The following is a 21,313-nucleotide window of genomic DNA, read 5'->3' on the forward strand; positions in this document are numbered from 1 at the left end:
TGCTCCCCATCTAGACACCCATCTTCCAAAGATGCATCTGGCCTCTCATCCTTCAGAAAATTTAAAATCAAATGTTACTGATGCCTTTTCTGGTGACCTCTGGCTTTGCAGCACACCTTACAAGTCTTTCCCCCGCCCAGGGTAATTTTAATAAGAAAAAGTAGGGATCCCTGGGTGGCGCAGCGGTTTAGTGCCTGCCTTTGGCCCAGGGCGTGATCCTGGAGATCCAGGATCGAGTCCCACGTCGGGCTCCTGGTGCATGGAGCCTGCTTCTCCCTCTGCCTGTGTCTCTGCCTCTCTCTCTCTCTCTCTGTGTGACTATCATAAATAAATAAAAATTAAAAAAATTAAAAAAAAAAAAGAAAAAGTATCTGCGTTTGCTTCTGGGATTTCTCTCATTTCGCATCTTGAAGCTAGATCTTTGCTGGTCCCGGATGCGTTTTCCCAGGAGGCCGGGCTCCAGCGGGTGTTTCCTGGAAGCGGCCAGGCAGGGCTGCAAGGTGAGGAGCCCATGTCCTGTACGCTGACCTGGAGCACCACCAGGAGCACATCCTAGATCCCCAGGGCGCGACCATCTATTTCTGGGCTCTGCTGTGATCGTTATCCCACTGTTGTAATCCACTTACTTGTCCTTCTCCCCAGCCGACCGTGAGTCACTTGAAGACAGGGACTGGGTCCTACTCGGCCACCAGCACCCAGCGGGGCTCCATGTAAATGACCGACCGCACAAGAGAGCACTAACACATGGTGCCGTGAGCACCACCACAGCCCTTTCCTGGGGTCCCCCCCTCCCCGTCCAGACACACAGCTGCCTGTCACCTCCAGCTTGCCTTTCAGGCTGGGCAAGAGCACCCCCACCCCCGCCTCTGAGAAGTCCACCTGGGCACCCCCGCCGGCCCATCGGGCAAAGCCCTGGCAGGTCATCCAATCACTTCACGGATCAGACAATAATTCTAGGCCCCTGAAAAAACACCAAAATGGGAACAGTTGCGTTTGGTTTTGTTGTGGTTTTTTTCTTTCTTCCGACTTACCGTGATTTGATACTTCGAACCACAGGTGACAGAGCAACGCACCGCATGGGAAGGGGCTCAGTGTGAGGCAAGAAGCAAGGATACAACAGGAGAGTTTCCTCCCTGTTTCTGGGACCCGCAGCCTGCTGGGTGGGAAGGGATCTCAGCCCAGGCTGTGCCGCATTGAGCGAGCGCCTTCCCCCACGTCCGGTTCCCCGCTGCCCCCTGAGCGGAGCTGGGACCTGCACCCTTCAGAGGTCACGCCCGCTCAGAGGGAGCGCCCGCCCGGCTTCCAGCGCTGGGTTAGGGAGCCTCCCCCTTCCCCGCCCCCCGCCCCCCACCTCGTCAGCAATTAGGAGACTAGAAGGAGCGAATCCCGGCCCCTGGGAGCGTCGTTTCTGCCCCGGGGGCCCCACGCAGCCCTTCCTTCAATTGCTGAAGCAGCACGAGAGCAGCCCCTCGTTCTGCGCGGGACCGGGACGCCGTGTGCCACCTGGATGCTACGAGGACACGGAACCCGGGGCAGGGGGACTAGACTGCAGTCCCCCCCGGTGCCCCTCCGGTCTGACGTCTCGGGTTCTGCGGCGTCCGAGGCCAAGGTCTCCGGTGTCCAGCATCCCCGCCCCCGCCCCGCCTCCCCCCGCCCCCAGGGCGGGACCTGGGCAGGTGGAACCCTGGGAGGCAGGCACCGCACGCGGCCGGCAGAGGGCGCCCCCCTTCCTCGCCGAGCCCCGCGGCCCCGGCTCCCGCAGCCCGCCTCGCCGCCGCCGCCGCCCTCCCCGCCCCAGGCCCGAGGAAGAGTGTGGGCAGCAGGAAAACCTGCAGGTCCGCGGCCCCGGGCTGGGGCCCAGCGTTCCTCTCCGGCCTCCTGCTGCCTCCAAACACTCCAGCGGGTCTGCCCTGCTCCCGCCACGGCGTGACCTCCGGCCTACACACCCGCCAAGGCCCAGGCCAGATGCCTCGGCCACGCCTGTGCTCCCACGGGGCCAGCACTCCTTGCTTTCAACAGGAATGACCGGTGTCCTTCTGTCCTGCAAAAACTGGGCTCCACGGCCACCGGCCAGACTGCGACTTGCCGGGCTCCGAGCTCAGACTTGTGAGTGCGCGGGCACCCAGTGACGGGCGTTGAACCCGGCCTGCGTCCGGTCATGCCCTCGCCAACCTCCCACGCAGGAGAGGCTTCCCTGAGAGCAGATGCCGGGTCTCAACCTCCCCCGGGGCTCCCGCCCCTTGCTGGGACCAAGTGCGTCATTTCTCTCCGTGGATGGCTTGGCTTCCTTTCTTGGTGGGCACACACCTGGGTGCCCTGTCCCCCCAGGCCAGCTGACTGTCACAGCACAGCCTCCACGGCCTAGTCCTAGGGACACCTTAGCATCACCAGGGAGCTCACTTACTTCCCAAAAGCAAGGAAACTGAGGCTCAGGCAGGGGAGGGATGCACCCGGATCTCTGTGGGTAACTGCATGTGGGATCCTGACCCCCTGGACCCTCTCCAATGCCCCCTCCCCGGGGGCCACAGCCTGTTGTGCTGGGTTCCCCTTGGCAGGCAGCAGGTATGCTGAGAATGCTGTCACCTAGCTGGGGCCAGCCCCAAGCGCTGCTGAAACCACATGGGATGCAGACCCAGAAGTCAGGCCTGGGTAGCACAGGCTAAGCTATTCCCACAGGAGCATGTGTTTACTTCTCCAACGATCACTTTAAATTCGCTTTTAGGGAGTGTTTGGAGCAGCTCAATGCTGGCTCGATCTGAAGAAAGAGCACAGGTTCTGCATGCTCACGGGCACACAGGGGCTTGGAGTCCTTCCCTGGCCCAGGAGCTGACTCCAGCTGTAACCCCCCTGCTCAGGTGTGCTTGCCTGTACCATGGAGATGATCACCCCCCAGGCCAGGGGAGATGCGGCCAGGCAGGGCACAGAAGGCGCTGCCACGGTGGGCGCAGTGCCCGCAGGTGCTGGGGGCTGGGAGTTAGCGGCCGTAACCCCTGATGCAAACATGCCCCCCACCCCCCGGCCGGATGCAGGCCCAGCCCGCCACTGGCTCGAGATGGGCCACAGTGGCGCTGTCTGCATCGTGGAAATTTGCAAAGCCTGTCAGATCAGGAATCCTGTTTCCTGCAAGCCGGTGGGTAAGCATTTACCAGAAAGCCCAGGGCAGCATCATTACCCCGGAGACTCAAAATAACCTCTGTCCCCGGGGCAGAGGTGGTACACACCCATGTGGCTATTTTTACCGCCAGGCTGTTCCCTGAAGTCAGAACGGTCAATTCAACAAGACAAAACGACAAAACACGACAAAATGGTTCACAGACCCCCCACCCCCGCCACCATGGCCTGCGGCCCCAGGGCGCTGCTGGCGACTCTCTACCCCGTTTGGTGGAGACCCAGTCCTGCCACGATGGCCGGGGTGGGGGTGGGGGGCGGTGGATGGCTGGCCCAGTAGCCCCTAGGTGCCCAGGTTTCCTCCAGCGGCTCCCACAGGGATGCCGTGTCCCACCTGAGCCCGTGTCGTGCCCGGGTCTCTGGGTGGGAGCCAGCGTCCTCACTCTTTGGGAGCCCTATGGGGGCTGCTGCAGCCAAGGATGCCCACACAGGCTCATCTCAGGGACCCCACAGCACCCCGTCCACGCCGGTGAGCCTGTCCCCGACCCCTGGATGGCTGTCTGCCGGGCCTCGTGGAAGGAGGGTCTGGGTCCTGAGAGCCTGGGGAGGCAGCTCCCCTGGAACAAGGACGGGCTGCTGTGCAGGCGCCTGGGACTCCCCCCACTGGAGGGCTGAGCAGGAAGGGGAAGTGTGGTCTGGCTGGGCTCACTGCTCCGGGGTGGGCGGGAGGCTTGTGGGCGAGGAAGACGTCCTGCCAGCTGCGCCGGAGCCACCACACTCGGGCGCCTGCCATACCCTCAGCTGCTCACGGATGGACACCCTTGCTACCCAGGTAAGCATCCGGGCCCGAGCCACCCGAGGGGTCACCCGGGGGTTGTAGCCCAATCTCTGGGTGGCCTTGGCGAGTCCACTCTGCCACCCACCAGCTGGGTGACCTCAGAATCACTGCACCCCTCGGGGCCTCCATTCCCCAGCGTGTGTTGGGGGGAAGAAGAAATCTGCGTCTCGGGTTGAAATGACACAATGACTGGCAGCGAGCTGTGTTACCTGGAGAGGGGTGGTTCGCCCTCTCTGGACTCTGATAGTGAGAGGACCCCGATGGGTGTGCGCTGGGGGTAAGGGGGCGAGGCAGTGACAGTGCAAACTTTGGGCTGCGTCGTGGGGCCCGTGCAAAACACCCTAGGGGCCACACACTGTGGCGCCGTCATGCGTGTGCATCTGCTGCATGGGGACTGGTAAGACATCCCGTGCTCCCACGGCCCTGGGGTCTAGCTATGCCGGGCTGGCCTCAGATCCCGGTCAGCCATCTGCTGCCACCCCGGGGGGAAATCACCGCGGAGGGGGCCTGGCTCCAGCCTGATGTTTCTAGTTCCACTTTGTCGCTCATCACTGGTCCCGAGGGCCACTGCCTTTCCTGGCCCCTCTGCCAGACCAAGCTTGCCAGCATGTGAACCTCCCGGGGAGCTCTGGAGGTGGGACTCCCCGTGCCTGGTAAGGACAAGATCTGGCGGCTTCTCAGTATTTTTTAGGATCAATGAACATGAAAACTTCAGACAAACAAGGGGAAGGGATGAGCCCACATTCCACAACCTCGCAACAAACAACGCAGAGTTTGGGTTTTTGCCTCCTGGTTTTTCGGCAGAGAGCATAGCTATTTTGAGAAGGTAGCACTGTCTTGTTTTGATTAAACAAGTTCTAGAGGGGACCTACGGGCCTCAGCGGCTGTCACCAGGCATCCTCAGTGCCCCCCACCCTCGGATGATACAAGCACCGTGGCCAAAGAGCCACCCCTGGCTCCTGGCACCAGAGCCAAACAAAAAAGGCCAGCAACAGTGGGAGACAATTTGACGGGACCCGAGGAAGGATTTATGGGTTGCAGAAATCCCGGGATAACTCAGTAGGAAGCTTGAGTCATCCGTAATTCCAAAAGATTCTGAGGAGGACATAGCCAACGCCGTGGAAACACCACAAAGGCCACCTGCTCAGGAGGGGCAAGCAGAGGCTCTTTTAAGATGTGATACCTGGAGTCTTGAAACCGTGTTGGGTTCATGCTTCATAGCGAGGCTGGCGGCAGAGCGAGAGAGGGGGATGGATCGTATTCCCGCACGGTGGAAGGTCTGCGTCCTGGGCTTTCTCCCCACAGGCCCCAGCCGCGCACCCAGGTGTCAAGGGGAGACATGGCATCGCATGGGCACGGGCCCTGCTCTGCTCCCTCAGGGTCTGGGGTTCCTGGAAGGTCACTGGGTTTCTTCTCATCTTCCTGCCACCTGATTGCTGCATGCAATCCACTGAGTGGCTCTTGCGCAACTCCCCCCATCGCCCAGTCCCACGCGGCGGGTGGGATGGCTCCCTGCCTCTGTGTGCGCTCAAGTCAACACGGTTCTGCATCCAACTTTTACTTCCTTTGGATTCCTTCTCAGGCTGTTATCTCTAGAAACGATATTACGGAATCAGAGGCAATGACCGTGTGATTACTCTTTGCTTCCCCATCCCCCTGACAAAAAAAAAAAAAATTTAAGTCTATTTATTTAAGCAATCTCCACAACCGGACACGGGGTGGGGCTCAAACTCACAACCCCCTACTCAAAATCAAGAGTCGCATGCTGCACCAACTGAGCCAGCCAGTTGGTCCCAAGAATCTGAGTGTGAGCAGAGGCACAAGAGAGAATAATTTCAATTGGAAAAATTAAAAGAGATAAAAAGCTGAAATTAATTTTAATAATACATTTAACTTAACCCAATATATCCAAAGTTATCCTTCCCTCATATAGGCCATATAAACATTTATTAATGGGCTTTTTTTCCCGTTCTTCTCTCTGCACGAAGACTTAGAGACATAGCAGGTGCTGTCCCGGGCAGGGCAGGCCTCATTCAAGGGGATTTGTGTCCCAGGCCACGAAGCCCTAACGCAGAGAGCAGGTGAGGAGCGGGACCCCATCTTCTTTCCTCCCATGGAGGCTTTGTTGGAGGCCTCTTGCAACTCCCGCTAGGACACCCCAACACACCCGCATTCTCTCTGAAAATTTTGGGCCTCGCAGCTGCCTCAAATCATTAATTTCTCTCAAGGGAAAAAAAGCCAGCTGTTTCAATACCCAGGACTTCATCATTAGTGGCTCTGGAAAGAAACAGAGGGCCTCATGCTCCCTACTTTTTTTAACACACTCAGCTAGATGAGGCAGGAAAATGCTGCTGGGAAGACATGTCAGAAAGAAAGTTCATGAACTGTTTCACGTATGCCAGTGTTTATGAGTGTTTGTGTAGCCATCTGCCTACACTATACAACTTGGTTGTGTAGGGGTTTTTTGGCGTGCTTTATTTATTTTTTTAAGATTTCTTATTTATTTATTCATGAGAGACACAGAGAAAGAGGCAGAGACACAGGCAGAGGGAGAAGCAGGCTCCCTGCGGGGAGCCTGATGCGGGACTCAATCCCAGGACCTTGGGGTCATGCCCTGGGCTGAAGGCAGATGCTAAAACCCTGAGCCACCCAGAGATCCCTGGTGTGTGTGTGTGTGTGTGTGTGTGTGTGTGTGTGTGTGTTTAAAGCAAGTGCTAAATAAACCCACAGTCTCTGGAATTCCCGGTAAGGGGACAGTATGACTTCTGTCACTGACTCCCCAGAAATGCCTTTTGGGGAAGTGAGAGCCAGGGCTGGGGCTGGGTCGTGACTGTGCTCAGCCACCCACTGGCCCTGAGGCCACTCAGACTTGCAACATGCTCGCTGGGAGGGTGAGCATGTTGCTGGAGTGGAGGAGGAGAGACTTTTGGGAGGCCGGAGCTCCACCCCCAGGTTCCACAGGGCCTCTGTTTCCCTGCCGGCTGTTCAGTGCCTATAGCGGCAGCTGAGATGGTAGGTGGACGCCAGGTGGCAGGCCGGGCTGGGTCGCTCTGGAATCAGGGTGCAGACTGTAGATCTAAACTGCCTGCCAGTATCCTCAGAGGTGAAGTGCAGCCACAGGTCAGGGGAGAGGCCTGTGGGTCATTCATTTGCATAGTCCTAAATCCCTCTGGATTGCTTACTGGATCCAGGTGAGGTCTGGGCCCTGCAGACAGCGGTAGAGAGCAGCCCTGCCCAGTGGAGCTGACTGGTCCGCATGGGTGACAGTGAACCTGTGAACCACAGGACGGACAGCAAGCCCCTAGGGCAGGAGCAGGGGCAGGGGCAGGGCAGGGGCAGAGTGTGTGGGCCCAGCTGGAGGAGGAACGCGTCCCTCCCAGCAGTGACAACTTGGGTTCTGCCTCCCACTCGGCCCGCCTAGCACCCGCCAACCTGGCTCCTACTTCAGAGAGAACAGGGGTGTTGGCTCTCCCTGCTTCCCACCCCCTGGGCCCCAGCATGCCCCTCTCCATCTTCCTTCCCTTCGGGCTGGGAAGAGGTCTCTCTTCTCTGTATTGCCTTCCTATCTCCTGTCCCGACACGTTCATGGTTTAGAAGCACCTTGAAGCCCCTCGTATTCTCAGTGAACCATCTTTCCTCTGCCTTCACGTCCAACCCGCTCTCACCTCTTGGGTCTCCATCACTCTGACGGTGGAGCCCCCATCAGGATCTCATCAGCCACAGAGGTCACGGGGTGCGTGAGATCCCAAGTCTGTCCTGAGGGCCGGATGAGCACTGAGAACCCCCTGACCAGGGCTGGGCCTCTAGCGGGAGTACGAGCTACATAAGACAGTCTTTGCTCCTATGTCACATTCACTTATATCCTCTGGGGACTCTGGATACGATCCTAGGATGCTCCCCGCGCTGGCCAACACCCTAGGGAATCCAAGGAAGCAGTCCCATCCCCTGAGGAGCCAAGAAGTCATTCGCAACCTAGTACTGATCAGGTTTTCTTCCTCAGAGTCTGGCACTCTCTGGCAAATGAGTTTGAATGGACAGGAAGCAGGGGGCAGGGGTGGGTGGGGAGCATGGGACTTTTGCAGCAACTTGATGACACAATTTCAGGCATTGTGACAAGCAAACAGGAGAGGTGTTTGGTTCGAGGAGTCTTTTGGAGGGGCTTGCACTCCACCATGCCAGTGCTACGACTGCCCCTGACTGTGGGGTTGGAGGAGGCAGGGCAGGGTGTGCAGATAAGCCTCCCCTGGGCTCACCCACCCCAGCTGTGGGCTCTGCTCTCTGGCTGGACACGTTCCTCCCTGGAACTGTGCTCATTAAAAGGACTAATTGCTGGGCAGCCCCAGTGGTGCAGCGATTTGGCGCCGCCTGCAGCCTGGGGTGTGATCCTGGAGACCTGGGATCGAGTCCCACGTCGGGCTTCCTGTATGGAGCCTGCTTCTCCCTCTGCCTGTGTCTCTGCCCCCCACCCCCCTCTTTCTCTATGAATAAATAAAATCTTTTTAAAAAAATAAAAATAAAAGGACTAATTGCCGAGTCCCACCCTGGACCCACAGATAAGAACTGGGAAGGGGCCTGGGACCCTGGCATCTGCATTTTCATGCATCTCCCAAAGCCCCCGTTCGGCAGTCACACATGAAAGCTCCACTGGTTTCAGGGAGACCTGGGGTGGGGGGTTGGCTTCTGAATTTTCCACTTGCTAGCTCTGCGACCCTGGGCCACTGACTCAGACCTAAGTCTCTGCTGTCTTCTCTGTAAATGGGCTTATAACCAGAAGCCGCCGTTGTGAGACAGAGCATGCAGAGCACTTCTGGCCTGGGCTACGTCAGCGCGCAGAGCGTGTTGCTTTTCTGAGACGTATTTTCATACTGCGGTTCTTGCTGTGGGGAACGAGACGTGGCCCACGGCTGAGGCCCTGCTGGAATTGGAAGCCCTCGGGTGAGGGTTCTGCTTTCAGTTCTGTTGTGAAAAGAAAAGCATGCACCAGCTTGGTGTCCACCCCGCAGCCTAAGAGAAGCATGAACTCTGGTCCAATGGCACTGACCTGGAATCTTGGGTCGTCAACTCCCAGCTGCGCTGCCTCTAGCAAATTGCTTCACCTCCTGGCGCCCCATTTCTACTGCGGGTGACAACAGCACCTCCATCGGGGAGGTTGTAATAGGAATTCAGAGACAAAAAAAAAAAGGAATTCAGAGACAAAGCGCACATCACTCAGGGAGAATTTTATGAAAACAAACAAACAGGGAGCACCTGGGTGGCTCAGCGGTTGAACGAACATCTGCCTTTGGCTCAGGGCATGATCCCGGGGTCCTGGGATCAAGTCTTGCATTGGGTTCCCTGCGAGGAGCCTGCTTCTCCCTCTGCCTGTGTCTCTGCCTCTCTCTCTATGCTTCTTGTAAATAAATAAATAAAATCTTAAAAAAAAAAAGACAAACAAAACCACGGTGGCCAGGCACCACCCCAGATCAGTTAGAGAGTTGGATGTAGAGCAGACAAGCAGCGGTCTTTCAGGCTCCCTGAGTGATTCCAAGGTTCAAGCCGGGTGAGGGTTGGGAACCTCAATATTCTTTCAGTTTTTGCCCAGAGCCTGATACGTGCATCCAAGCTCCTCGACAACTAAAATCTGAGGGGCGCTCCCATGGTGCCTCTTCCCTTCCTTCCTCCAGGTGTGGTGTCCACCAGATGCTCCTCCAGGTGATGGCACCTGAGGTCCGGCCTGCAGCTCCTGATCTCCTCCCAGCAGCTGGGACCCTGGGTCTGCACACCTGTGCGCTTGGCCCCTCTCCTTTTGCTGTGCTCTGGGACTGCTGACCTGGGCCCACGATGATGATTCCTCTTCTGGTCTATACAGGGCCAAGGGTGCCCCTCGCCCTGGCCCCCAGGGCCCTGCCTCACCTATGAGCCCCAGTCCTGCCTCAAGAACCTCCCTGTGTCCTCAGACTCTTGACAACAAAGATATTCCCTCCCATGGGGCAGAGACACCTCCCAGAAATAGAGACCCATGTCTGACCCCAAGCCTCATGACAGGTCCCTACTGCTTCCTGATGAGGTCAGTGACCTTGGGCCCCAGGCCATGGACGTCTGTCAAAGATAGCAGAGCCCCTCCTAACTTTTCCTCCCTTTTCTTCCTGACTTTTTTTTTTTTTAAGAATTTTTTTTTAATTTTTTATTTATTTATGATAGTCACAGAGAGAGAGAGAGGCAGAGACACAGGCAGAGGGAGAAGCAGGCTCCATGCACCGGGAGCCCGATGTGGGACTCGATCCCGGATTTCCGGGATCGCGCCCTGGGCCAAAGGCAGACGCCAAACCGCTGCGCCACCCAGGGATCCCTCTTCCTGATTTTCTACTGGCAAAACACAAGCATGAGCCCATGGAAGCGCTTGTGCGGGCGTCTCGTCCTGAGGTGAGAACCCGAGGTGGTCTGTGGGGTGACCCTACACGGCCCCAGCCTGTGATGGTGTCAGGCCACAGCCAAGGGAGAAGTGATGGCGCAGGTGGAATTGAGGTGGCTGCTCAGCAGCCGGGGAGACAAGATCATCCTGGGTGGTCCGGGCAGGAAACAGAGTCCAAAGAGGAAGAGGAGGCAGACGTGGCTACAGAGGGACTGCCAGGGACATGCCACCCAGCTGGTTCCGGGCATAAGGAAGGGGCCACGGCCCAGGAACACGAGTGGTCTCTCGAAGCCAAACAGAACAGGGAGATGAATAATAAATAAATAAAATATTTTAAAAATAGTTTCTTTTGATTACTAAGCCGACTGAGTTCAGTTGGTAAAATTTGGCAATGCTCATTTTATTTTTTTTAAGAAAAAATAAAGAAAAAAATTAAAAATTAAAAAAAAATAAAAGAGGGGCAGAGAGAGAGGGAGAAACAGATCCCCCTGCTGATCTTGGAGCCCCACTCAGGGCTCAATCCCAGGACCTCGGGATCATGACCCGAGCTGAAGGCAGATCCTTAACCAACTGAGTCACCCAGGCTTCCTTATGTGGCATTTCCTTAAGTCCAGTGCCCTGTGATCTCCCTGGACCCGGCAAAACCAAATTTCATGGGGCCCTCCTGAAAGCCAAGTTCCCAGTCTCTATGCTTCTCCTTTTTCCCCTATGTTCTTCTTCCTCTATTGTTTTCGTTGGCACGTCCTGAAAAGGTGATTTACGATAAAACCTCTGCTCAGTGCCTGCATGATGGTCAGGCTACCTGGTTAACTGACAGTTCACCCCGTTAAGACTAAATCCCCAGCACACCCACAACGACCATGGATAAATGGCAAAAGAATAATGATTATTGAAAAGTTGAGCAAAAAAGCTGCAGAACGATGCGCGTACAAGACCACTAGTTACACACAATTGGTATGGCCAAAAGACGTTCTATTTGGTCAAGCCAAACCTTCACTAAAACAAACAAACAAAGTTTGGAACTGAAAACCCAAATTACAGTAGAAACAACATCAAACATCATAAATGAAGACACGATGCCGGTAATATAAACAGGTACTTAGAGAGTGAGCCAAGTCAGAAGTCTTTGTAGGAATCAGAGCTTTAGCTTACTTTACCCCCGTTCCCCTGACTGGGTCTCCGTTTATTTTATTTTTTTTAAAGATTTTATTTATTTATTCATGAAAGACACAGGGGGGAGAGAAAGAGAGAGAGAGAGAGAGAGAGAGAGAGGCAGAGACAGGCAGAGGGAGAAGCAGGCTCCATGCAGGGAGCCTGACATAGGACTCGATCCCGGGACTCCAGGATCATGCCCTGGGCCGAAGGCAGGTGCTAAACCACCGAACTACCCAGGGATTCCCTGGGTCCCCGTTTATATTGCTAATATTACTCAGAAGCATGAATTGGAAGTGGCTCTGTATGAACATGCATGAGTTTCCATTTAGCTAATACCAGGGATATGCCAGGCCTCAAGGATCATTTTTTTTTTCAAGATTGTATTTATTTATTCATGAGAGACACACAGAGAGAGGCAGAGACCCAAGCAGAGGGAGAAGCAACCTCCCTGGGGGGAGCCCGATGTGGGACTCAATCCCAGGACCCCGGGGTCATGCCCTGAGCCGAAGGCAGATGTTCAACCACTGACCCACCCAGGTGATCCAAGGATGATTTTTTTAAAATTTTAATATCCAAATAGAGTGCTCACGCCCTGGATGAGGGGTGCCCCGTCCCTCCCCCAAGAGCTCCCCGCATTCCTATTCCTAGGAATCCCACCTGCAGGCTGCTCCCCACTGGCGGGGGCCTCACGGCTGCTGTTTTACTCACACATACATTACCCCTGGTTGGAAAACCACCACCCACATGTCATTACTCCCCCGGCTCCATTCCTACAAACTTTTATTGTGCAATTTTACTGCAGATTTGATGGTGACAAAAGATTACAGCACAATATGACAGGGGCAACAGCTTCAGACTGAACATTAGTCATCACTATCCTATGAGAGCATTGGTCATCTTCCACCGCGGGGACCTTCCAACAATCCTCAAACCTTCTGCTCTCTTGTTTCCTTTTCTTATCTTTTTTCCCTCTTTTTCAGCCCAGCTTTACTGAGATATGATTGACTTCTAACATTGTGTGGGTTTAACATGTAGAGCGTCACTGGCCGGCACCGCTGCCATGTTGTAGAGGAGGACACACCGATGCTCAGAGGGGCTTCAGGACTTTGCCTGAGGTCTTCCGGCTGCGCAGGGGGAGGGTTTGCCCCAGCCAGCGCCTGCCCAGCCCCTAAGCAGAGGTAGCCCCTCCACATGGTAGACAACGGCCCCCCACCCCTCCCTGCCAGATGCTCTTGCTCCTGCATCATCCCTCTGTCTCCATTCTCCTCAGGGTCTCATTGCGATGGATTGGTGGAGGGACAATTTCTGGATCATCTTAGCTGTGGCCATCATTGTCGTCTCCACAGGCCTGGGCCTTATCCTGTACTGTGCCTGCAGGCAGCTGCTTAGACAGGGTAATGGTGGTATCCCCTGGGGCAGGTGGAGGGAGCAGATCTGGGGTGCATATCCTTGTGCATCAGGGATAAGATGATTTGTTCTGGGCCTGTATTGGCTGAATTTTGGATTAAGCATCATGTGCTCTGGGTTTGAGTCCTAGCCCTCCCACTAGCTTACATCTCTGAGCCTCGGTGTCCCCATCTGCACAGCAAAGGGAGGGAGGGTAACTCCCGTCCAGGAACTCCACAGGCCCCCGCAGGGTTTGGGTGAGGGCAGAATCTGTTTCAAGGCACAGGATGCTCCAGCGCTTTCTCTCTCTGGTGTGGCTGCTGGCTTACCTCCGGGACTTAGGAGATAGCTCAGATCCAAGGAATGTCAAAGGTTGTCTCAATTCCAAGCCCATCAAGTTGTACACATGTTAAATACATGGGAATATATACAGCTTTTTTGTAGGTCCATCATCCCTCAACAGAATGGGTTTGGTTTTTTTTAAGATTTTATTTATTTATTTATTCATAAGAGACACAGAGAGAGAGGCAGAGACACAGGCAGAGGGAGAAGCAGGCTCCCTCTCGGGGAGCCTGATGCGGGACTCAATCCCAGGACCCCGGGATCACACCTTGAGCCGAAGGCAGACGCTCAATCCCTGAGCCACCCAAGGGCCCCCAAAGCAGGTTTTTTACAAAAACACTGTCTTAATGCATGAAAAATGAGCTTAGTCCGTGACCAACACGTTGGCCATCCCGGTTGCCTTCTCTAAAGTCATACTCTGAATTTTCCAGAGTGCAAGCTGCCTTGGCCAGAGGTTGTTGGCATCCTCAGAATATAAACGAGCAGCTTCCTGAAGGCCCTACATGAACTTTAGATGACCTACGCGCAGGTTTCCACTTTGGTGTTCACGTCCCGAAACACGAAATCCTTGACTTGATTTGATGGTGTGTTTTCTTGAGATCCTACCCCTCTGTTGACCTGCAGAGGATAAAGAGAGTGAGAGGGGTGGCCAGCTCCCCTGGGGGGGCAGCCTGGACAGGCACCCCTCAGTGTCCTGGGCCTGCCCTGAAAGGTTAGAGCCACACAAGGAGTGAGACCCTGTCATCCTCCTCAACCTCTTTTTGTAGATAAGCCAGTTAAGGTTCAGAGAGAAGCCAAGCCTCGATGAGGCCACAGGAGTTGGGGGCAGAGTGGGGACCAGAGCTTGCATCCACCGGGCTGAACATTAGTCCCTTCACCCCTTGGCGGCAATTGGTTTTTTAAAGACAAAGCATATTCTGGGTCCCATGGTCCTCTGTCCACCTGCCTTCTTAAACTGTTTCCTTTTTTAGATACGGACGAAAGCATGACCCTAAAACAAAAACCTTACCCCATTCTCTTTTATCTCAACCCACTGCTCTTCACATGTAGGTTATAATTAGCAGTAACGTGTAGGTCCAGCACACCACAGTTTATGAACGGCTTTTCTCATTCTTTCTTTCATTTCCCCCCCAACCACACTCTGGGTTGCTCATTCCACCACTATTTCTGGGCACTGAGGAAGCAAGCAGGGTCCACCCTCGTGAATTAGCCAAAGGCCGGAAGACTTAAAGTCAGTCTCCATCCCTTACCTGCTCCGTGTCCCCACAGTGGTTCTTCCCAACTCCACCCCAAAACACCCTGAACACACTCAGTGTCTGAGGGCCTCTGAACTCTAAAGTCACATCTTCTGCTAATTCCTCACAAATGAAATATGCTTATTGGATTCCTCTTAGGCAAGAAGTGGGAAATTGCCAAGCCCTTGGAAGAAAAGCGAAGAGATGATGAGAAGATGTATGAGTAAGTCAGGGGAACCGGTTGGTCTTTTCTGTCTAGAGAGCCCCGCGCTCACACCCGCCCCTGCACCTGCACTTCTCCGCGGGATGCCCTTGACGCCTACTGCGCCTGAGCAGCCAGTGAGCAGTCACATGTGCCAAGTCCCCCTGCACCAAGGGGAAAAGGATTTGGGCTTTTGGGGCCTCAGGGCACCGTCTGGGGCTCCGCTCTCCAAGTCGTCCTGGGCTCGTCTCATTTCGTAGAGGTCACAGGTCAAGCTCTGTGCGCTGGGCCCACCACTTAGGGTTAGGCCTACCCTCCTGTCCTTTTCAAGATTTTATTTTTAAGTCATCTCTACCCCCAAAGTGGGGCTGGAACTCACACCCCTCCTAGGTCAAGAGTTGCAGGCTTGCTCTACTGACTGAGCCAGCCTGGTGTCCCCACCCTCCTTTTCTTTAGATGGATCACAAGTGTAGTCTGTTTAAGGCTGGGTGCTTAAGGAAAATAGGCCCCTTGTTCTACTTCTGTATTTTGTGATATATTTGGGGCTTTTATGATTGCTATGCGTTGGGCATAAACCCAGGTTCACCTTTAGGGTTGATGACTCTCTCGAGAAGGACTCACAGGACCCAGAAAAGCTACTGTAGTCACACTTACGGGATATTGTAGTAGAAGGGCGCAGAGTAAACTCATCAAAGTGGAAAGTGTGTAGGGTAGAGCCCAGGAGAAATCAGGGGCAAGCTTCCAGGAGTCCTCTCCCAGTGTGATCTCATGGAGCAGGCTTTCTCCCAACGTGGGTTTGTGGCACCATGTGCAAAGCACGGCCAGCCAGATAGGCTCACAGAGCCTTGGTTCCAGCTGTAGAGTGGATAATTCATCATAGCCTCCAAAAGGGCTGGAGATGGAGTGTATACTATCCAGTGCCGCTTGGCTTCTTTGGTGAGCTGTGTTTTGTGAGTGTCATGCCATGTGTGTGGTTGTAGACGGCCCACCCTTGCTCCTATAGTCTTCCACGGTGGGAGTGCACCATGACGAATTTATCCACTCTGTGGCCAGTGCACACCTTGGTGGTGTGCAGTGTGGGGCTGTTGTGCATGGTGCTGGGATGGATATTCGGGCACACGTCTTCTGGTGAGCACACGCAAGCCTTTCAGCAGAGTGGGCCCACAGGCGTGGACTGTGGTCACGGAGGTGGGCTGCGGTCACACATTGTGTGCACAGGTGGCTTCAGGAACTCTTGTGTCTCTGCAAATCAAAGCGCACCTGGTGCTTATTACCTCCCCTGCCTGAAACTGCCTGGGAAGGCACGCTCCATGCTAAGTCCAGCTGGTCCCCGGGCACAGAGGCATCCTCTTCTTTACAAATGGTATACAAAGGGATCCCTGGGTGGTGCAGCGGTTTGGCGCCTGCCTTTGGCCCGGGGCGCGATCCTGGAGACCCGGGGTCGAATCCCACGTCGGGCTCCCGGTGCATGGAGCCTGCTTCTCCCTCTGCCTGTGTCTCTGCCTCTCTCTCTTTCTTTGTATGACTATCGTAGATTTAAAAAAAAAAAAAAAAAAAGCTATATAGCTTTAAAAAAAAAAAGGTATACAAAACCTAGAAAAGGCGATGCCTCCTGCTTTCAGGGACCAGGGTCTGAATGTTCAGTGCTGTCCTTCTTCTCATGCTGACCACCAGCATGGTCAGAACCACACCCTGATCTCTCTCTCTCTCCAGGAATGTTAACAATGAACCGCTGGTTCAGTTGCCCCCTCTGCCACCCAGAGGTCTGCTTTTTCCAGAACACACATGTAAGTATCTGTCTCTGATCGCAGTTTCCTTCGGGGTAACAAATGTATCTGAATATCTCAGCTCAGGCTGCCCAGGACAAAGTCCCATAAACCAGGTGATTTAAGCAATAGGAATTTTCTCGTGGTCCTGGAGGCTAGAAGTCCAAGACTGAGGTGCCAGCCAGTGTGGCTGGGGATGCTGGGGTGGGTAGGGAGAGAGGGAGGGAGGGAGGGAGAGAGACAGTGAGTGAGCTGGTGTTTCTTTTTATAAGGAGACGAAGCCTATGAGATCAGGGCCCCACCCTTGTGACGTCATTTAGCCTTCATTACCTCCATAGAGGTCCCGTCTCCGACACAGCCTCACTGGGGGCTGAGGACTTCAACATATGAATGTTGTAGGGATGCAAAACTCAGTCCAGAACCCTGGAATCTGCAGACGGTAGCATCCTTTTGGAAGGGACAGACAGGTCGGAAAGGGGACGGGGTAAGCAGCAACGCTCCCAGCTGTCGCTGTGTAAATTCAAACCCCTGCTTGGAGCATGAGTCAAAAGGAACATGGGGGTGTCACTGGGCCTACTGCACTGGCCGCTGGAAAAACTCCGCCTGGTCCCCTTGACTGGAATGTTCCTCTCTAAGCTGCTTACATAGGGGCCTCACTTCATCCTTCACAAGTCAGCTCAAATGTCGGCATCTCGTGGCGCCTAGAGGGGCTGAGTCAGTTAGGTATCCAACTCTTGGTTTCGGCTTGGGTCACAATCTCAGGGTCCTGGGATCGAGTCCCACGTCTCCTGCTTCCTCTGCCTCTTCTCCTCCCCCGTTCTCTCTCTCTTTCTCAAATAAATAGATAAAATATATATTTTTAAAATGTCAGCACCTCAAAGAGGCCACTGCCGCCTACCCTCTGTAAAGCGAAGGCCATTATCCAAAATTGTCTCATTTCATTATTACTCAGTTGTTTACGACCCGTGGAACACAAAGCCCTGGGAAAACAGGAGCCTTTCTTATCTTGCTCACCATGCCTTAGCCACTGCTGAGAGCAGTGCCTGGAGCTTAGGAGCTCATAAGAACGTATTGCTCACACAGATAAATCCTAATATGAGCCCACATTCATTGAGCAGCCCTGTGCGAGGCACCTTACAGACACCATCTCATGCCATGTGCTCAACAGCATTATGAGGCAGGTTTGTGGTTATTCCCCTTTGGCAGATGAGGACATGGAGAAACAGAGATGTTCAGTGACTCACCCGGGGCCACACAGCATGTGACAGCTCGGGCCTGGGTAGGAACCGGGGGTCTGACTGCAGTGCCCTGCGGGAAATGAAGGGTGGTCCTCTCTCAGGCCTGCGTGAGGAAGACGAGATTGTGGTAGAGCCACTCTGGTCCCATCTGAGGAGAGCTGGCTGTCTTGCTTTTCTTCCCCGTGGCCACTTGGGTGCTTGTGCTACATACCTGTTCCCTAATTCCACGTTCTGCAAACACCACCATCCCCTTTCCTTCTGAACAGAGATCTGTGCCTAAGTAATTACGGGAAATTCTGAAAAACACTGTAAGTCACTGTGAGGGATGTGCCAGAGAAGAAATGTGGTTTGCATCACTTCCCCATGAGAATGAGGCTCCCACACAACTCTACTCATCTGGGTACTAGCTCAGGTCGGCGTGTTGTCTACACTTCTGTTTCATGGTTCCCATGCCATGTGTGTGGCGTGCAGGCAGAGGGACCCGGGAGCCAGGGTGTCTGACCCACATCTGCCTTTCACTCACTTGCGGGATCCCGAGGCTGGGTCATGTCTGCTCATCTACAACTCCCACAGATGGGGTCGGGTCCACCAGGGAGTGGGAAGGTCACCCAGACCCATGGAAATCACGCTGAGTCACTTAGTCAAAACCACGTAAACACACAGTAGCTTTGCCTCTAAGGATTTATTTGCATGTTCTAGTCCCACAGGAACCCCCAAGTCAGCCATCGAGCACATACTCACTGGTCAACAAAGTGAGAAACAAGAAGACGGTTTCCATCCCGAGCTACATTGAGCCTCTGGATGACTACGATGATGTTGAAATCCCCGCCAATATGGAAAAGCAGCGCTTCTGAGACAACCGTTCCTTCTTTTTTGACAAGCCCAAGGGGGTTCACCCAGCTTTTTAAACCAATCGAGAATGAGTGAACTGCCATAGGTCATGGGATCCTGAAAGCCAGTGCTCACGTAGTGGAGCTCCTTTAAAATCAACACCTCCTGAAGCTCAGAGCATCAGCATCCAGCAGAACCCACGCTGAGGATCTGCCCTGCGGACCTGGAGGGCTCAGGCCTTGAACTCCTGTCCATTGGTTCCTTCAGGAGGACCTCCGGGGCCTGTGGCTCTCCGACCCCCTGAACCTGTGAGAAACACTCCTCCCCCTTCCTCTCTTTTGTTTGGTTCTAAGTGATGCTACATTTTGGTGTCTGACTCCAGAGCCTTCAGGCTCCCACCCCCACCTTGGCCCCCCCGGGTCCTGCCCACCTCCTTGCAGCTTCTGCAAGGGTGAGTATGGCTCTTGCTTCATGTGAACCAACCTCCCAACATGCATCCCAAACCCCAGTGCCTCCCCATGACCTTGGCCAGATGGACCTCAGAGATTCAGGTTCTCACCCATCTTTTCTTGTGCTTCCCACTTGTATCAATCAACGGGGACAGATGTGATCTTGGGGGGCCAAAGCACACACGTTACATGCAGCTGTGTCATTTTGCACTATGTGCGGGGTGAGGGGGTACAGGAAAGGCAGGTTTCCCCAGGGAAAAACCATGGGGAAGAGGAAAGAAAGGGACAGTGAATGGGCAGATTCATCTGTGAGTCCCTTGGGTGACTTTCTGTGCAGACAGCAGCAAGGTCACCGCCCTGTCCTGCTGCAGCAGTGCCTGCATCCTCTGGAACCCCATCAGTCCCCTAGCGCTGACTGGCAGGGTCCCCGGGCTTGACGCATCCTCAGTGGACCCGAGGCGCTGATGGCCAAGCCTTCCCTGGGGAACCCGGCACCGAGCAGGCTCACGGGGAGAGCACTGAGGGCCTCGGGAAGGCGAGCAGGGCCCCTGGGGCCGAGCCCCTCCTCAGAGACGGACATGTGTGCCTGCCGCCGCCAGCTGCTGGGATGGCCTTGCCGCTGCCTGCTGCCCTACCAGGGGGGACGGACAGTGGCACATGCGCTTCCTCTCGCCTATATCCCAGGACGTGTGGATGTCCCGCCACCCGGGGTCACCACCGCCTTGCTGTGGGGCATGGCCCTGTGGCCCCTGAACTCATGAGCCAGAGAGGACTCCCTCCCCAAGTTACAGGGGAAAGATTAATACGCCAAAGGACAGAAGAGTTTGGCCCGCGTGCTCTCCCTCTTACAGATGTTTGGCAAACCATCCAAGTCTACGACGGGAGTTAAAAGCAAATACCAGGGACAGGTTACCTCCTACCTCCTCCCTCCTCCCTGGTGTCTGGGATGGCACCATCTCCTGTACTCCTGCCACACACACCAAAATGCCATACCCAGATGGCTGCTCTTCCGCGGGCTCTTCCCAGTCCGTGCCCCAACCCTGCTGGAAGAAGGAGCAATGGGGCCACCTCTGTGGGCTCAGGGCCCTCTGCTCATGACTCCAGCCATGCCTCATCCTGGGTCTCAGACCTGCTGCCCCAGGAACCCTCCCCCTCAAGTTCAACATATCCTGAAAGGAACCACGGCCCACCCCCAATCCCAGACTCCTTCTGCTGTGCTACCTTCTCAATCCCTGGAGTCAGAATCTGGTCCAGGGTGTGGGGTCCTCTGCTCCGGGGTCCCCACCTCCTGTGACTGTGCCTCTCCAGCAGCCCCCCGGGCAGTCTCCTGCCACTGACATCTCAGCCTCCGGTCCCCTTTCTACACAGCAGCCAGTGGTTTTTCCAAGGGGACATCTGACCACCCCATTCCCTTGCCTAAAGCTCTTCTTCACCCATTGCCCTCAGAAGAACTCCGAACTCCTTCATATAGGTTATGAGATTTGTCAAGATCGGGTCCCCAGGTGTCTCCTGCAACCTTCCTCTCCCCACTCCCTTGCAACTTCCAAATTTTTGGCTATAGTCATTTGAGATGACCTGGTCTGTAGTCCCTCTTGCCCCTATTGTTATGCGCAGCAACCTCCCACCTATCTAGAACATTCTTCCCCACCCTCTCATCCCATCTCTGCTTAGAGCCTTTCCTCTGAGGTGCTCTTCCCATAACATTAGCACCCTAGGATGATCTACTTACCCGTCCTTCTCCCCTACTACATTGACAGCAACGTGAGGACGGTGTTCTCTCCATCCATCCATCCATAGCACACTTCCCAGGCACTTCATGGATACTCAATAAACACGGCAAATGAATGATCAATTGAATGAATGTATGAACTTGGCCTTTTGGGAGCACATCTCCCTCTGTATTACAATGGCCTGATCACTTCCCCACCCTTCTTTCTAATCTGGGGCTCCTCTGGGGTGGAACTTGGCTGGCTCACTGCTAGACGCCCCATCACTAGCACAGACTCTGGCACGTGGTGGGGCCCTTAGTAAACATTTATCAGATGTTGAACATTGGCCAGAAAAAACCTACCAATCAGTTTGATCAAAGCAAACAAGCAGTTTCTCTCTGAGCCTGTATGATTTAGGGGAGATGTTATACTGGGTACCTGTAATAAAGCCTTTTTTTTTTTTTTTTAACCAGTTTGGTTAAAAAAAAGAAAGTTGTTGCCAGTTTGGTTGATATCATTATCAAGATTTGACGGGGCCTTTTTGTGGATTCTAGCCCCCTAGGGGCCCCCAGGCCCAAACTCACCAATAAATAAAGGTAGAAATAAGACGGTTCCCATTCTGAGCATATGGAATCTAGAGGTGACCATGATGATGGCAAAATC

At 54.6% G+C, this 21,313-nt stretch overlaps 2 protein-coding genes across 14 annotated transcripts in view; one reads left to right on the plus strand and one right to left on the minus strand.

The window, feature by feature from the left end:
- Positions 1-21,313, minus strand: part of ZFP3 (ZFP3 zinc finger protein) — a 91,373-nt gene that overhangs the window by 30,618 nt on the left and 39,442 nt on the right. For 2 of the 11 annotated variants that reach the window (XM_038536493.1, XM_038536494.1), the window contains one exon: positions 5,130-5,538. The exons of 4 other annotated variants lie outside the window; for them this stretch is intronic. The gene's annotated coding sequence lies outside the window, so the exon portion shown is untranslated. Of the gene's footprint in view, positions 1-5,129; positions 5,539-8,987; positions 9,082-16,178; positions 16,623-21,313 lie in introns of those variants that run through there. 5 more of the 11 variants (XM_038536487.1, XM_038536488.1, XM_038536486.1 and 2 more) reach the window with 5 other exon arrangements.
- Positions 3,024-21,142, plus strand: SCIMP (SLP adaptor and CSK interacting membrane protein). Of its 3 annotated transcripts, none has more exons than XM_038536505.1 (5): positions 3,791-3,940; positions 12,763-12,886; positions 14,615-14,678; positions 16,371-16,444; positions 18,361-21,142. In XM_038536505.1, exons 1-5 carry the CDS (start codon positions 3,920-3,922, stop codon positions 18,513-18,515), a joined length of 438 nt encoding a protein of 145 aa, XP_038392433.1. In that variant the 5' UTR covers positions 3,791-3,919; the 3' UTR covers positions 18,516-21,142. The 3 variants fall into 3 exon arrangements, with proteins under 3 accessions (XP_038392434.1, XP_038392433.1, XP_038392435.1); XM_038536507.1 differs by lacking the exon at positions 3,791-3,940 and adding an exon at positions 10,174-10,348; XM_038536506.1 differs by lacking the exon at positions 18,361-21,142 and having other exon boundaries at positions 3,024-3,940; positions 16,371-16,577.

Source organism: Canis lupus, chromosome 5, assembly GCF_011100685.1.
Source record: "Canis lupus familiaris isolate Mischka breed German Shepherd chromosome 5, alternate assembly UU_Cfam_GSD_1.0, whole genome shotgun sequence".
NCBI classification, from domain to species: Eukaryota; Metazoa; Chordata; class Mammalia; order Carnivora; family Canidae; genus Canis; species Canis lupus.

Excerpts from the sequence above, each read along its gene's own strand:
- SCIMP (XM_038536506.1), top strand. The coding sequence starts at position 3,566 with ATGGGGGCTGCTGCAGCCAAGGATGCCCACACAGGCTCATCTCAGGGA. Across the intron at positions 3,941-12,762 it reads TGGACACCCTTGCTACCCAG|GGTCTCATTGCGATGGATTG; the intron begins GTAAGCATCCGG and ends CATTCTCCTCAG. Across the intron at positions 12,887-14,614 it reads CAGGCAGCTGCTTAGACAGG|GCAAGAAGTGGGAAATTGCC; the intron begins GTAATGGTGGTA and ends GATTCCTCTTAG.